Here is a 14,738-nt window from a genome sequence, read left to right as displayed (position 1 = left end):
CCATGGGCAAGCCACTTAGTCCAGCCTCTTCAAAAGCAACCTCTGAGTTTTGGGACTTTCAGTGTTTGGGCCCCCAGTCTAAGCCACCTTGGGCAGGACACTGGCAGCTCCTCTCCAGTGCAAGTGGAGCTGTTTGCATGTGGGAAAAAACAAACCCTTAATCTCTCTGTGATTCAGCTGCTTGAGTATGGAGTGGGGATGAGACTTCCTGACCTGGCTGGGGTGTTGGAAATGTAAATGCACCAATGTTTGTAAGGCCCTCAGATATCCTGGTGACAAGAGCCAGAAAAGAACTTGGCTAGTCCTCTGTGGAACTGATATGCAAACCCAGGAACTCCTGTCTCCCAGCTCTGTGCCAATACACTAGACCACTGCTGTCTCTCTAAATATTCAAGCTTTTATATACCCGGGGTGGGCTGTATTTTGAACACAAGCGAATTGGGACCCAGTATTTTCTGTGCTGCACAGAACAACACTAATCATTCTAGTTAATTATCCAAGCTCTGTTTCTCAGCTATAGGGGGAGAGACTGCTGAGTTGGGGGTGGGGGTGCAGCAGAAAGGTTGGCCCGGATTTTTTGTCTGCCTCCTAGTGAGCACATTCCTTCTCGGCACACCTGAAGTTAGAAACTGCCATGCTACAGAATGCTGATTTAACTTCATCAGTGCCTGATGTCTTACAGCCCCCATAGTGTGCCTACCAAGTTTTGGTGGGGAGGTAGGGGTTGAAGAGAAGTGGAATTAAGTTCTTCTTAACTCCTAAAGGCAATGACTTGAAACACTGAAGTGTTTCATCTGGGAAGGTCGGAGTCCGATCCAAACATCTACTCAGCCTGGGGTTTGGGGCTAGGTCCATCAATATTAATGACATATACAGTAGGTGCAATAGTCTAAGAGTTAGACCAGCCGGGACGTAGTGTCCATGAATACTTACTCTTTTCTTTAGGAAAGCACATTGCTCTTGGCTCTGCGTGCTCTTTTGGCTAGGTAGCAGGGGATCAGTAGCAGGCTACATTGTTCTCTAGCCTGTTGTCATTAGCCATTAGGATGCAGCCCAAACAGGGCAAGTTATTCCCAAAAAATATCAGCGAATGGACAGATGTCTCCATCTGGGTTTTGTTTGTCAGGGTTCCCTTATTGCTGCAATTCCAGCTTCCCTTCCTAATCACTGAACTAGACTTGAGCAACCCCTCAAATGATCATAGTTTGAATGCACATCCAGTTCAGGTGCTGAGCCAAAGTCCCCAACCTCTCGAGTCAGCAAAATGAGGCTGAAAAGCTCAGGGAACTCAACATTCCCGCATGGTTGATTTGTTTTGTTATTCTTCAGTTTTAGTCAAAGCTAGAGATGCCATAAGAACAGCCTCTGCGCCAGGTTATGGAGCCCTTTCTTACACCTTGCAGTGGTACCATACTCCTCAAATAGCCTCACTGTGGAGGAGGGGATGACTCAGTATGAGAAGGGACTCCACAGTCCGGCCCCTTAGAAGTGAATGGTGGGGGGCTGGTGGCAGGACACTCTTGGTGGAAGACTCTCTCCTCCAGAATTTGTTTCTTCTCTTGGTTGTCATCTCGCAGTATTGACCTCCAGGGTACTGGGTAAGAACCATCTCCTTGCTCCAGCCCTTGATAGTAAATCACTCTATTGTGCTGGCACTTGTGACTAATGATGTAACAAACTTGGTGGATTAACACATTTCAAGAATATTTCAACCCTTCAGTGGCTAAGCAGGACAGGCTGTGGGAAGAAAAGAGCCATCTAAAAAGGTTACATCAAGCCAGTTTTTTGCATTCCATTTTGTTGTTTGCACAAGTGTGAGATCTCAGCACTCAGTGTCGAGGATTTTGTGTTTTTAATACAATACCAGCTGTGTCAGAGGAAGGCAAAATTATTATTATTCATTATTTGCATTACGGTAGCACCTTGCAGCCCAGTCATGGCCCAGGGCCCCAGGGTGCTAGATGTTGTTCAAACACAGAACAAAGACACTCTGTCCATGGCCCAGGGAGCTGACAATGTAGATCATTGTCTGTACTGTCCAAATACACTTAATTGTGAGAAGTGTGCTCTATCATGGGGGACAATTTCTCCCTGACCCCAGCTGAAGATCATCCCAAACCCTAAAGCATGAAGATTAAGAGGGCTGGAAAGTAGCTGGTGGAATTTCAGATACTGTTATTATTTGTCTAGGACCATATTCTGCTACTCTTACTCAAGTTGAATGTTACCATGCACTGTAGCTACCTCATTGAAATAAGCGGGGCTCCTCGCAGAAAAAAGTGTTACAGGTTAGTCCTGCCAGTAAGGCTGCCAGCAGCCAGTCCATCTTTATCTAATTGGATTTTTAAAAATGTTAGCTGTAGTTCTGGTTCAATAGGAGGGTCAAAGAGCCCAGGTGCTCCTGCCTTACCCAAGATACACACATACGCAGTGTCTGATCCTCTATGGCCCTGTTCCTGTGCCCCCATTTACAGCCCAGGGAATGGGTGTCAAATGTCCCCAAATCCAAATGACTGTGTCTTAGCCCCACTCTACACAGGAGTAAATGACAACCCAAGGGGTTGGGCAATGGAGGGCCCAGCTGTTCCCTCAGTCACCTAGCTGTAACTCCCATTCATTTCAGTGGGACAAAAACCCATGTAACTGATGGCACAGCTGGGCTCTCTGTCCCACTCCTTCCCTCCAGTACTGGGTTTCTTAGTCCTTTAACAGGAAAGAACTATCTGACACACCCATGCTCCCCCTAGCTAGGCTCCCAGAGTAGGTGCTATTTTCACACTCCTCAAATGGCAGGAAGGAAATGAAATCATGGAACATGTTCCCGTTCCTGCTCTCTGCACAGGTGTTCTCACATGCTCTCTTCCCAGGAATCTTCTTGCTGAAAGTCAGCAGCTTCTATACCTCCTGCTGGGTTAATTGGCCAATCACTGTAACAAGGGCCACCTGCCAGCTTCTTAAAATCTGCAAAGACTCACCTGCCATAGATGCAGGGGCAGGGGGTTTTGTTTCCCAGAAATGGGTCGGGTTGGGGTTCTGTCTCAGACTAGGCCCCATCCCAGGGCCTGTTTCACAGGCCCTGAAAAGCTTAGCATCCTGTGACAGGCTAGCCGCCTATACCTGGGGCAGACTGTGCTGTGTCACCTTCACAATGAGCTGCCTGGTAGTTATGTCAGGGTGCTAGCTTTTGTGTTCAGAGCCCCAACAGTCAGTTCTCAGCCGGCAGGACCAAACTACAAAGCTCAGACACAGTTCTGAGTTGTCCTAGAAATCCAGTGGTTGTGGGGCAGGTGAGAGTGGTTTAGGCTCACCTCTCATTGCAACTTTGAAACATTCACAACTAAAACTCAGGCAGGTGTTTCCTAACAAGGCAGGAACTTAAGCCAGGCTCAGTGAGGTTTGTGGACATTTGAATGAGCCTGTGCAGATTTATGGCGTAGGGTGGAGCCCAAGTAGTTGTGGCCGAGTTTTGCTTTGAGGTTCAAACCCTCCAAACTCAGAGGGATTTGAACTGAGACTGCGGAATTGCACACAGCGGTGGGAGCGTGTCATGAGCCAGTTCCCCTTCCTCCTTCAGCAGAAGCAAATTGGCTCCATCACTTGCAACCAGCTCCTCCCCAGGAACAAGCCCCAAGTCCCCCATAAACTATTGCATGGCATTCTTTGGCACCCCCTTTGAAGCCCTAAGGGACTAGACACAGCAGATGTGGGAATGCATTGGAGGACTATCACGTGCAGATGGCTGTATGAGGTGATCAAGGTATGAAAAATGTGTGACTCCTGCATGTAAGTTTTCCTATCTGTTTTGGAACTGGAAAATCTTGCGCCATCTAGTGTGGGTTTTGCACATGATTTTCATATTGGAAACAAGGCACAATGAAAGGAAGGCTGGTCCACTGGGTAGTACACTAGCCTGAAGCCTCGGAGACCTAGGTTTAATTCCCTGCCGTGCTGCAGACTTTGTGTGGCATTGGACAAGTCACTAGATGGGGAGCTGAGGCCCTGAAGAACCTTCGGGCCATGTCTGCACAGCAAAAAAAATAACCCCCCAAAGCCCTGTGGCAGTGAGTCTCAGAGCCTGGGCCAAGTGACTGGGGCTCATATGGCTAAAAAGGCTGCATAGGCATTGGGGCTTGAGCCCAAGCTCTGAGACCCTCTCACCTTGCTGGGTTTCAGACCCAGGCTCTAGCGTATGCCCCAACGGCTACCCTGCTAGTTTTAGCCCCACAGCGCAAACCCACATCAGTTGATCTGGGCTCTTCTGAGACTTGCTACCATTGGCCCTTTTTGCTGTGTAGACGCACCCTCAGCCTGTCTGGGCCTGAGTTCCCCATCTGTCCGACGAGAGTAATGGCACTGCCTCGCCTTGCAGGGTGTTGTGAGGATAAATACATTAGAGGTTGCAATGTGCTGAGGTGCTATTGGGATGGAGCTGTCTAAGTGCCTTAGGCATTAGCTAACTGGATGGTTAAGTGGGCACTGCTGTTGGTTAGATTTTGATTATTGCAACTTGGCTTAAAAAATGTCAGCCAAAGTTTTTGCTCATTCCCAACCCACTAAGACACTTCATCACACAATAAGGCTATCGCTATACTACCACTTATGTCGGTATTACTTAAGTCACTCAGAGGTGTGAATAAGCTCCCCCCCCCCCCCCGAGTGACGTAAGTTACACTGAGCTAAGTGCCAGTGTGCATAGCATTCGGTCCACAGGAGAGCTTCTCCCACTGCTCATTAGGGGTACATTAATTAAGTCAGTGGGAGAGCTCTCTCCCATAGGCTTAGAACTGCATCGATGCAGCAGCTCCACTGTAAGCTGTCTAGTGTAGCCATAGCCTGAGTGTAGGCTTTAAACTCAAGCAGGACGTGTGGCTGCTTGGAGCAATGCAGCACCCTCAGCAGCTCCCAGCCTGGTTCCGCCTTAGTCCATCTGGCAGCAGAACTCCAGGGGAAAGTACCCGTCCCAAACTTCTCTCCAGCAGTGGAGCCTATGGTAGCATCCCCATGTTTGTAGCCTCCGTGGCTGGAACCCTGTAAATCGCAAAGCCCGGGAGGGACTTGAATCTTAGCCCTTGATCTGAACTCCCCTGAACTTTGAATAATCAAGATTAAAACTTTGCCTCCCAGGCCCCTCTCTAGTGAGACTCTTTCCTGCATCCCTTTTGAGTTCTCCATCTATTAGTTCAGCTTATGTTCTCTTGACATTTAAATGGTGCTCCTTTTTTTCCTACCTGACGACAAACTGTCTGGGGCTTGTTTACAAACCCTTAGTACTGTACTCAGCAGGCAGCAGGCTTTGCGCTGACGTGACAGACCTTCTTGTGTGGCCGGAGACACCAGAAATAGACTTGGAGGAGAGGATCCAAGATCTGTCTAGCAGGTCTTCTTGTTATTTTGTGACACGTAAACAATATGCAGTGAATCTAATCTGAACGACTAATGTGCACCATTTACTTTGGAGGCTATTCCGTGTGTTTTGTCAGCCTTTCTGGTTTTGCTAGTGAAATCAGGTTTTTTCCCCTGTAGTGGGGAGCACTTTCTATCATCCTGTCATCTGACTGTAGAGAGGCCTGAATTGACTCCCTCTCTCAACCCAAACACACCTGAATGTCAGCATGTTTGTGATCTAAACCTAGAGCAAAATCTGAATTTTGCAAATGGCCTCCTCTGTATAATGGGCCCAACCAAAACCCTCCAAACCTTAGGTCATTTGAAACCCAGGTGTGAATTATGAGTAGGGGGGACTTCTCTAATACTGGTAAATAACTGAGAACACTGATCAGCCATCATGAGGTGTATGATCAATACGAAATACGTAAGTAGACTAGAACAGTGCTTACCAGCATCCTCGTGCACTTGTGCCCAGTTACCAGACCAGGATGGTAGCTGTACCAGCTCAGCTGTCTGGAGGCTGTGGATAGGGATGCTAACCATCTAGGCTGGAAAATAGAGACGGGCTTGAGCTTCAAAATCTGAAGCTGGATCTAGAGTTCAAACAGCCATAAAGTGCATGTGTGTTTTCACCTCTAGGGCTTTTTTTCAGACCCCTCGCTAACATTTTATGTACAAAAAGGATCTGAAGTTAGATTAAGCACCCAGCCAGAGACTTCCTTGGGCTCTGTTCCTCTACAGTCAGCAACCTTCTCTCCATTAGTGATGCTTTCTTAGCCTAGTCTTTATTCTGGTCCCTGCGGAGACCCTTGCCTTCCAGACATTTGTGAGTGCTCTGTCTGCAGCATGGTTTGTAGCACTTCAGACTCAAGAGTCCCTAAAATGGGTTTGGAACAGCCTAAGGTTGGCTGCAGATTAGAGATTAGAGCTGAAGCGGAGGTAGGGCAGTGCAATGAGCCCCAGAGGCTTAAGGGAGAGAGCCTAGAATCCCAGTCATGCATCCCTGAAGCTCCAGCACTAGTGCCTGTGCCATTTGAAAACTGCTGGACTGGAATAGATGGCCTGCTGGATAAAGGCAGGACGAGGAGCCAAGAACCACAGGTTCTACCCCAGGTTGAACTTGCCATTGACCTCCTGTGTGGCTCTGGACACAGGATGCCACAATCCCAGTCTTTTTGCTCCCTGTATGCATACACTGGAAGAATTGCTCCTGAAAGAGGTTGAGGCCATCGTCCCACTCTCCTTCCTTTGCAGCTGGTCCAGGGGAGCACACATTACACCCTATGAAGGTTGGCACCACTCCCACTCCAGCATGTGTTCCTCTCTGGGACCCCCAGGGGAATCCTGGCTCAGCCAGCCTGCGTTCCTTTGGGGACTCTAGCCTCCATGGATGCCCCAACATGGCTGTGGTTCCCAAGCTCCTGGGGTTAATCTCTCTTGCTCTCAAGCTTATCGTTTCTCTCGGTATCATATCAAGTATTTATACTACAGGCCTAACTCTGCCAACTGCGGAAACATTAGCCAATCCCTGTGATCCTACTCATCATATAAGGATCTCCAGTGCCTATAGCCAGATGCTAATGAAAATGTTTCTTTGTGGACAGGCATATGCTGCTTTGGTGTGTTGTTGTTTTACACAGCGCTTTCCATGTGTTTTACCCAACTATTTTATAGAGTTTTGTCCATCACGTTCCTTCCCCCAATGCATCTCTATCCTACTCTCCTACCCTCCCGCACTGAGCACCCCTTCCACCCCCGGTAGATCTGCTGGAACATTCAGTGTCTGCATGATGTCAAGGGTGAAGGAATGCCAGGCAGGCGGGAGGAGGAGGTTGATTGTGAGCAAGCCAAGTGACAGGCTGACATGATTAAGAGCCTGCTGGCTAATTAAAGCACAGAGGTGGGAGGAGCAAAGTATTTAAGGGTGCCAGAGAGAGAAAGGCCTCCCCAAACCTCTTGGTACTCTTCAGTGAACTGAGCAGCTGAATTGCACAGAGCAAATCCTAATTAACTCTTTCACACCTCATCTCTGGAGTTCAAACAGGGGGAGGAAGGGGGACCCAGCAAATGGCACCTTTAACTGAAAAGCCTGATCCAAGGTAAGGACACAGTCTGATTTCTGATTAGTAATTGGCTGGCTGCTTAGAGCTCCCAGGACTTTATGTAGTACTGCTGCTGGCTTAATGCCATGTTAGCTGGGGTGTCACAGGTTAACTCCCAGTTCGGTTGGTGTATCACACGCTACAGTTTGAGGAAAAGAGTTCTCTAGATGGCTTTGCAATGGATCTGTGTTCTGATTACTGGGGATGGATGAATCCTGGTCTAGATTTCTACCTCCTCCCTGCCAGCCCTTGGTGGGTGACCGAAGTCAATACCCAAATTTTGTAACTTGGGCCTGTTTCTAAAATCAAAGTGATGGGAACAAATCTGGTGTTTTGGCACAGGCCCTCATATGGCAAGTGTGTTTGTTTTTTGTCTTTCACTTACTAAATCTTCTGGGCCGTGCATTAGTCTGGTTATTGAGCTGGAAGAATGAGAATGATGTGAATTTAAAAGGGGTTTTTGAGTTGGATGTTCTGCTGTTCCTGAAGGGACTTGTAATCGGAGATCAGAATTTAGCCTGCAGCATCTAAGACCATCGCATTTTAGACCTGTGCCCAGCTGAGACCTCCTTCCTAGGGCATCTCCGGTACTGGGCATATAGGTAGCCTCTGTGTTCTTAATTCCATTCTTGCAACTGCTATAAGAGACAGCATGGTCTGTTGGACTGAGCATAGGACAGGCAGTCAGGACACCTGGTTCTATTCCCACCTGGGCTACTGGCTTGTTGCATGGCTTTGGCCATCATTCTGGGATTCTGCTACGGCCTCTTTATGCTAACTGCGGTGTCTGTAAAGCCAGATGAATAGCCCTTGGGAATTCCTCTGACGTAGGAGGGTCCCCTAGCTGGCAAAGACCCAGCAGAATGACTCTACTCCACCTCCCCTTGGAGCACCTGACCGAGGAGCATGTCAGAGGTGTGCAAGGAGAGACATGGAGTACCTCTGCCTTTGGGTTGGCCTTAGCTCTTGCAGTGGCCCTGCAGAGTTGTTGCAGCTGTGCAGGAGTTAGAGCAACCCTCAGGGTGCTCTAGCATCTTATGTTGTGGAGACCAGAGGGTTCCACTCTGAATCTGGTTCCCTCAACCCCCCACATCCTTCACCAGCTGAGTGGAGCACAGCTGCTGTTCAGAATTGGAGTCTGTGTGTCTGTTTCCCCATCTCTGTGTGAAGTGGTGATATTACTTACCTACCTTAAAAAGGGGTAATGTGTAGATGAGTAGGTAAATGTTTGTGCAGCGGGAAATGTAGTGCTACATGTTGGTTGCTGTTAGAAAACCAGGATTTGCCAGCAGTTAGCACAGCTTGTGATCAGAGATAGTGGTGTATTTCCTTATATCTGAGACAGCAACTTTGGTATCCGATATTGTGGTGTGGTGACTGTTAGTAAATGTTGCTATTCTAATGGACCCCACTGTCTAGATATAAATAGTATTATTAGATGGTTGCTTTATTTGTGAATTTCACTGTGAATCTTAAAATTAGAACTGGGCCTGAATGAACACCCTTCCGCCACCCCGCACATCTGGGAAGTTTATATCTGGATCTGAACTTTGTGCTTTGGGTCCATTTCTACTTAAAATCTAGAGGATGGTAAGTGTTGTCTCCATTATTAGTGGTTGTGTAACTTGAGAGCTCTACCACGTGCAGATGTTGATGAATGTCCAAAGAAGCCTGACTGGCTCTGCTCGCAGTATCTAATCCATTGTATTTATAGGGTGCCATTCACTGTAGTGAACATGCAGTTCAGTGTGACTGTGTCCCTGGAAAGGTGCTGCATCTAAAGCCTGTGGCAAGAGCAATGAGTCCATGGCTTTAAAACTGGGAACTCTTAGAGCTTCTGGAATCTGCAGCCATGGTTAGATCTGTTTGTTCAGAAAGATTGTTCTGCCCCCAAATCCAAGGCGTTCATTGATTTTAGGCTCAAGAAGCCCCATATCTACAAAGATACTGCAAGTAGCCTTGAAACAACTGGGACCAAATGAATCCAGTATGTAGAATTTATGAAGTGAAACAGAAAACTGACATTCTCCCAACCACCTTTATGTGGCCTTTAAGGATCCCAAGACACTTTTTGCAAGAGCAGGGGGTATAACCTGGTGCCGTTAATTTCACTTCCTCTCGTTAACTCTGTCCAAATTGAATTCCTGCTGATTACATTCTCCCTGCTTAAATTCTCCCTACAGCCTCAGTAACATTAGGTTCTCTAAACTGTTGAGTGTTGTTATATGCTGTTAGTTATTTCCTGCTTTCACCCCAGAGGTGGCTGTACATGATGTGTTCCCTTGTGTAAATTGTACATCAGCGTAAGTTTGTATGGTGCTCAGGGAGCCTGTGTGATGAGAGCAGTTATATAAATCAGGTGGATCTGAACAAAACCTCAGATCCCAATACTTCAAACGGCTGTGTCTTGGGACTCTCTCGCTAATATAAATGCATGATATAATTAAAACACTTCAGGGTCTGCTTTTAAGTCTCTAATTTCTTTGTCTGATGTTTGAGGCTGTGATGTGGTTGTGTACATGTGCACACAGACAGGTATGACACACAACTTCCCCTACACTGTGGAGACTTTAGCATTATATCTCCAATTGCTCTGAGGTGTACTGCAGTGACAGCTAACACCAAAATCATCTCATCTAGCTACCAAGCACAGAAGTCAGAGGACAGGCATGACAGAGTCAGAATGACTAGGTGCCAAATTATAGTAACTCCTCGCTTAACGTTGTAGTTATGTTCCTGAAAAATGTGACTTTAAGCGAAACAATGTTAAGCAAATCCAATTTCCCAATAAGAATTAATGTAAATAGGGGGGTTAGGTCCAGGGAAATTTTTTTCACCAGACAAAAGACTATTTTATTTTATATATATACACACACAGAGAGAAAGACAGTATAAGTTTTAAACAAACAATTTAATACTGTACACAGCAATGATGATTGTGAGCTTGGTTGAGGTGGTGAAGTCAGAGGGTGGGATATTTCCCGCGAATGCCTTACTGCTAAATGATGAACTAGAACTCAACTGAGCTCTCAAGGGTTAGCACATTGTTGTTAATTTAGCCTCACACTCTTCAAGGGAGCACAGATGGAGGGAGGGGAGACAGCATGGCAGACAGAGACACACCCCTTGTGTGTGTGTGTGTGAGATGTGCATTGCCCCTTTAAATACTCTGACCCCACTCTAAGTACATTGCCTTTTTAAGTAGATCAGCAAGTTGAGACAGCAGCTACTGCCAGCAAGTTCCCTCTGTCTTGATCCCTGTCATAGAATATCAGAGTTGGAAGGGACCTCAGGAAGTCATCTAGTCCAACCCCCTGCTCAAAGCAGGACCAATCCCCACACAGATTTTTGCCCCAGATCCCTAAATGGCCCCCTCAAGGATTGAACTCACAACCCTGGGTTTAGCAGGCCAATGCTCAAACCACTGACCTATCCCTCCCCCCTCCTGTCATGTCCCTTCCTCCCCCGCTCTTTGGCAATGGGATAAGCGGGGGGCAGGATTGGGGGGAGGGGGGCACCCTGACATTAACCCCCCTCTCCCCCCCCACCCCGCACAGCAAGCAGAAGGCTCCCGGGAGCAGCTCCAAGGCAGAGGGCAGGAGCAGCACATGGCAGTGAGGGGAGGGACAGCTGGCAATTGATAGCCTGCTGGGCGGCTGCTGCACAGGGAACTTAGTGGAGCGGGGAGCTGATGGGGGGCTGCCGTTCCACCCTGGTTCCAAGCCTCCACCAGCTAGCTCCAACGGGCTGCTCTTACTGCAAGCAATGGACAAAGCAGGCAGCTGCCAAACAACGTTATGAGAGCATTGCGCAACTTTAAACGAGCATGTTCCCTAATTGATCAGCAACGTAACAATGAAACAACGTTAACCAGGATGACCTTAAGTGAGGAGTTACTGTACACTCATGTAAAATCTGCTGTCCTGGAAAGGGGTGTTTTCAGCCCTGGGTTACCAGGAAGAGCAGAACTCTTATCAGAAGGGATCTTGTCAAGCCATGTAAAACTGCTTCCAATTCTGAGTGCATAGTCTGTGAAAACAAACCATGGATATATTGCCTCCTGTTCTATTAGATACAAAAGGTTCAGGGTACTGGATGTCTGGGGTGGGGGGAATCTCTGTGAAAATGGGATTCAGTGGTTCCAGTCCATTTCCTTGTGGAGAGGGATCCATCTGCCCACCATTATCCCAGCTGGTGCTACTTGCCACCTTTCTTGGCTGCCTCAGCCAACGGGCCAGAGATGATATGACCCGTGGACGCTGAACTGCCCTCTCCAATCTAGAGGAGGCCCTTGCTTATCAGGGCAGGGCAGGGCAGCAGAAAGATGCAACCATGGTCATGCTCTTGTACTCTCTGAAATTGAATGAAGGAGTTGAGTCTGCAGGGCTTTCAATTTGTCAAATATTTCAACTGCATGAAAGTCCCTTTTCCAGCACAAGATCCTACATATTTTAGCTGTAACACTTGTCTTCATCTTAATGGGAAAGGTGACCAAATGTAGATCTGTGCTCTGTCACTTTTAAGATGTTCATTTTAAGTATTTTGTGCTGAGTTAACTCACACTGCTGGTGCCTTTTGTTCAGTGTAAAGTTCATTGCTGAAAGATGTCTTCATCCAGAAACATCCCAAAGATCTTGAAGCAGCACATTCAATAGGGTTGCCATCTTTCTAATGGCTGGTAACTAGACGATCAAGGCTCTGCCCTGCTTCTTCCCCCAAGGCCCTGCCCCCTCCTTCACCTCATCCCTTGAGGCAATGCCCCTTCTCTGCCTCTTTCCCCCCAAGGCCCTGCCCCCTCCTTCACCTCATCCCTTGAGGCAATGCCCCTTCTCTGCCTCTTTCCCCCACAGGTCCCACCCCCATGGCTTGCAGAGTCTTCACCAGCCTGGCCAAGGCTGCCTTACCTGCTACCTGTGGCCTGCACAAGGCAACATGCTGCCCCTAGAGGTATGAACAGCCTGGCCCCCAAGGCAGCGGCTGCTGCTGCTGTTCTGCTTCCTTCCTTACACTTAGGGTTACCACCTTTTCCACAGATTTAAAACAAATGGACATCAGGGCTTGTCAAATGGCACCCGGACGCACAAGCTGAAATCCAGACTGTCCGGGTGAAAATCAGACAGGTGGCAATCATAACATTCAAGTTTACATTTCCTATTTGACTTCTATTTCTCGATGCAGTAGAGTTGTGCTGATTTGCATGAAATACTGGGATGTCGGTTCCTGTTGCAAATTGCTGAATTTTTCAATTGAACATGCACTGTGGTTTAAAAAAAAAAAGAAGGGGGGGGGAGCAAGATGTTGCATCACCCGCAATGTGCTTTGTTAATTTATTTTAACAATTATAGTTTAAATTATTTGTGGTGATACATCATGATATGCCAGCCAGGGCTCTACACTGTAGTTCGTTTGGTAAGTGAAGCTTTGCCACTGTATGTCTGCTGTTTTTGAGGAGTGGAGGGAAACCATTGTTTTGTGTGAACCTTTGCGAGGCTCTCTTGTACATTGCTTAGTCACAGTTCTTGCATGCCACTCATTCACAGGATGCTGAGCATAATGCCCTCTGGAGCAGTGGCAGGATGTTAACCCTTAAAATAAAAATAATGATCTATTTATTTTCATACGTATTTCAAGCCATTTGTGAGAGAGCTGGTGGAATGGGTTAAGTCAAAACTCTCTTCAGTATTTTGATATTCTTTTTCTTCCTTTTATGTAACACAATGTGAAGAGAAATTAAGTGGTACCAAGGACTCCATCCTGAAAGGTACCAAGCACTGGGACTCTGATCCAGCAAAGCCCTTAAACACATGCTTAGCGTCAAGCCAATGGGACTAGCCCTGTGCTTGGAGCATTCCCACTGGCTTCAAATTAACCATGTGCTTAAGTGCTTTGCTGGATCGCAGACACAGTGCTCCAGGATCAAGCTCCATGTGGAAAGCCAGGTCAGGTGTGTTGGGAAGTATTGCTTGCCTTTAAAAGGCATCATGAGATTTAAGCCAATGTCATGATTTTGGGTCACCTGACTTGTGGTTTTTGAATGCGTGAGGTTGGCAATTTACATATGAAAAATCCTATTTGAATAAGTGGAGGTGTCACTACTAATAAGGGAAGGAAACCTTGGTTTTTAAAAATACTTTTTTTAACCAGCATTGCCTCTTTCAGGCTGAGACTTGCAAAGTTGTCTAGTGGATTTTGATGCCCACATAGTAGGAGCTGGGTGTGGCCATACAAACCTCAGCCTAGGCTTCTAAACCAGTATACAACCAAGGAATCAACCCCTGACCCAAAATAACTAATTCATGAGATTCCTACCATAGGGCCAGATTCTACAGCACTCCCAGTGACTTAAGAGTATGGGTCCTTACACTGAACTATTAATGAGTTGTTTGTTATCTATTGCTATTGTAGGCAGAGATCCTGGAATGTTTGAAACGTGAGATAATCCAGAGACATGCTGTACAGAAGTAGTCACCACGTATCTGCATTCCTTCTAACTAGGACTCCACCACTCTTTTCCACACCAAGTAGGGAAAGAGCTGTGGTCTTGGAAGAAATGTGCTGACACTAAAAGGGATGAAGAAGTCTTTAAAAGTCTGCCTAGAGGTATAGGGGTGCTGGCAAGGAACTAGTACATGTAACATGTAGATGTAGGCACATTTAAGATCAGAAACTCCTGGCTTATACCCTTGGGAATTCATTACCTGCCATCATGTCTTAAATTTGTACAGCAGAAGCTTTTGCTGCTATTTCTGTCACATTTCAGTAAAGGCGTTATTTAAGGTCTGCTAGAGAGGCAGCACTGTCTACTGGTTAGCACAGGATGCTGGAAGGAAGGAAACTGGGGTTCTATTTCTGGTTTTTCTGAACTTCTTCCTCTGTCTATAAAACGGATATGATTCTTGAGTGCCACTGATTTAGGGTGCTAATGTATATGTAACACTGACAAATCCCGGTCGTCAGCAGGCGGGATCAAACCTGGGATCTCTGGAGCTTAGTGCATGCGCCTCTACTGCATAAGCTAAAAGCTACGTGGCCCTTAGCTAAGGCTGTAGAGCAGACTCATTAATCTCTAAGTGGTCTTGGTGCCACTAGAGAGGACAGGAGGTGTGTGGAGGTTACACTCTGGAGGTGTGTGGGTTACTTGTATACCTGCACAGCGGTAGTAGTATATGTGTAAACACCACCACCACTGTGTATATAAATATATATATAAAGGACATAGGCTCCAATTCTGAAAAAGTCTCCATTCAT

The 14,738-nt window shown here is 47.0% G+C and overlaps 1 protein-coding gene across 23 annotated transcripts in view; it reads left to right on the top strand.

Annotated features, from left to right (window-relative positions):
* Window positions 1–14,738, top strand: part of SORBS1 (sorbin and SH3 domain containing 1) — a 313,279-nt gene that overhangs the window by 171,041 nt on the left and 127,500 nt on the right. For 2 of the 23 annotated variants that reach the window (XM_045024360.1, XM_045024359.1), the window contains exon 1: window positions 7,340–7,487. The exons of 5 other annotated variants lie outside the window; for them this stretch is intronic. In XM_045024360.1, coding sequence (XP_044880295.1) covers window positions 7,456–7,487 — 32 coding nt within the window. In that variant the 5' untranslated portion in view covers window positions 7,340–7,455. Of the gene's footprint in view, window positions 1–7,333; window positions 7,488–14,738 lie in introns of those variants that run through there. 16 more of the 23 variants (XM_045024368.1, XM_045024367.1, XM_045024369.1 and 13 more) reach the window with 15 other exon arrangements.

This window comes from Mauremys mutica, chromosome 7, assembly GCF_020497125.1.
Source record: "Mauremys mutica isolate MM-2020 ecotype Southern chromosome 7, ASM2049712v1, whole genome shotgun sequence".
Lineage (NCBI taxonomy): Eukaryota > Metazoa > Chordata > Testudines > Geoemydidae > Mauremys > Mauremys mutica.
Note: the sequence above shows the minus strand (reverse complement) of the source record. Positions and strands in the feature narration are given on the sequence as shown.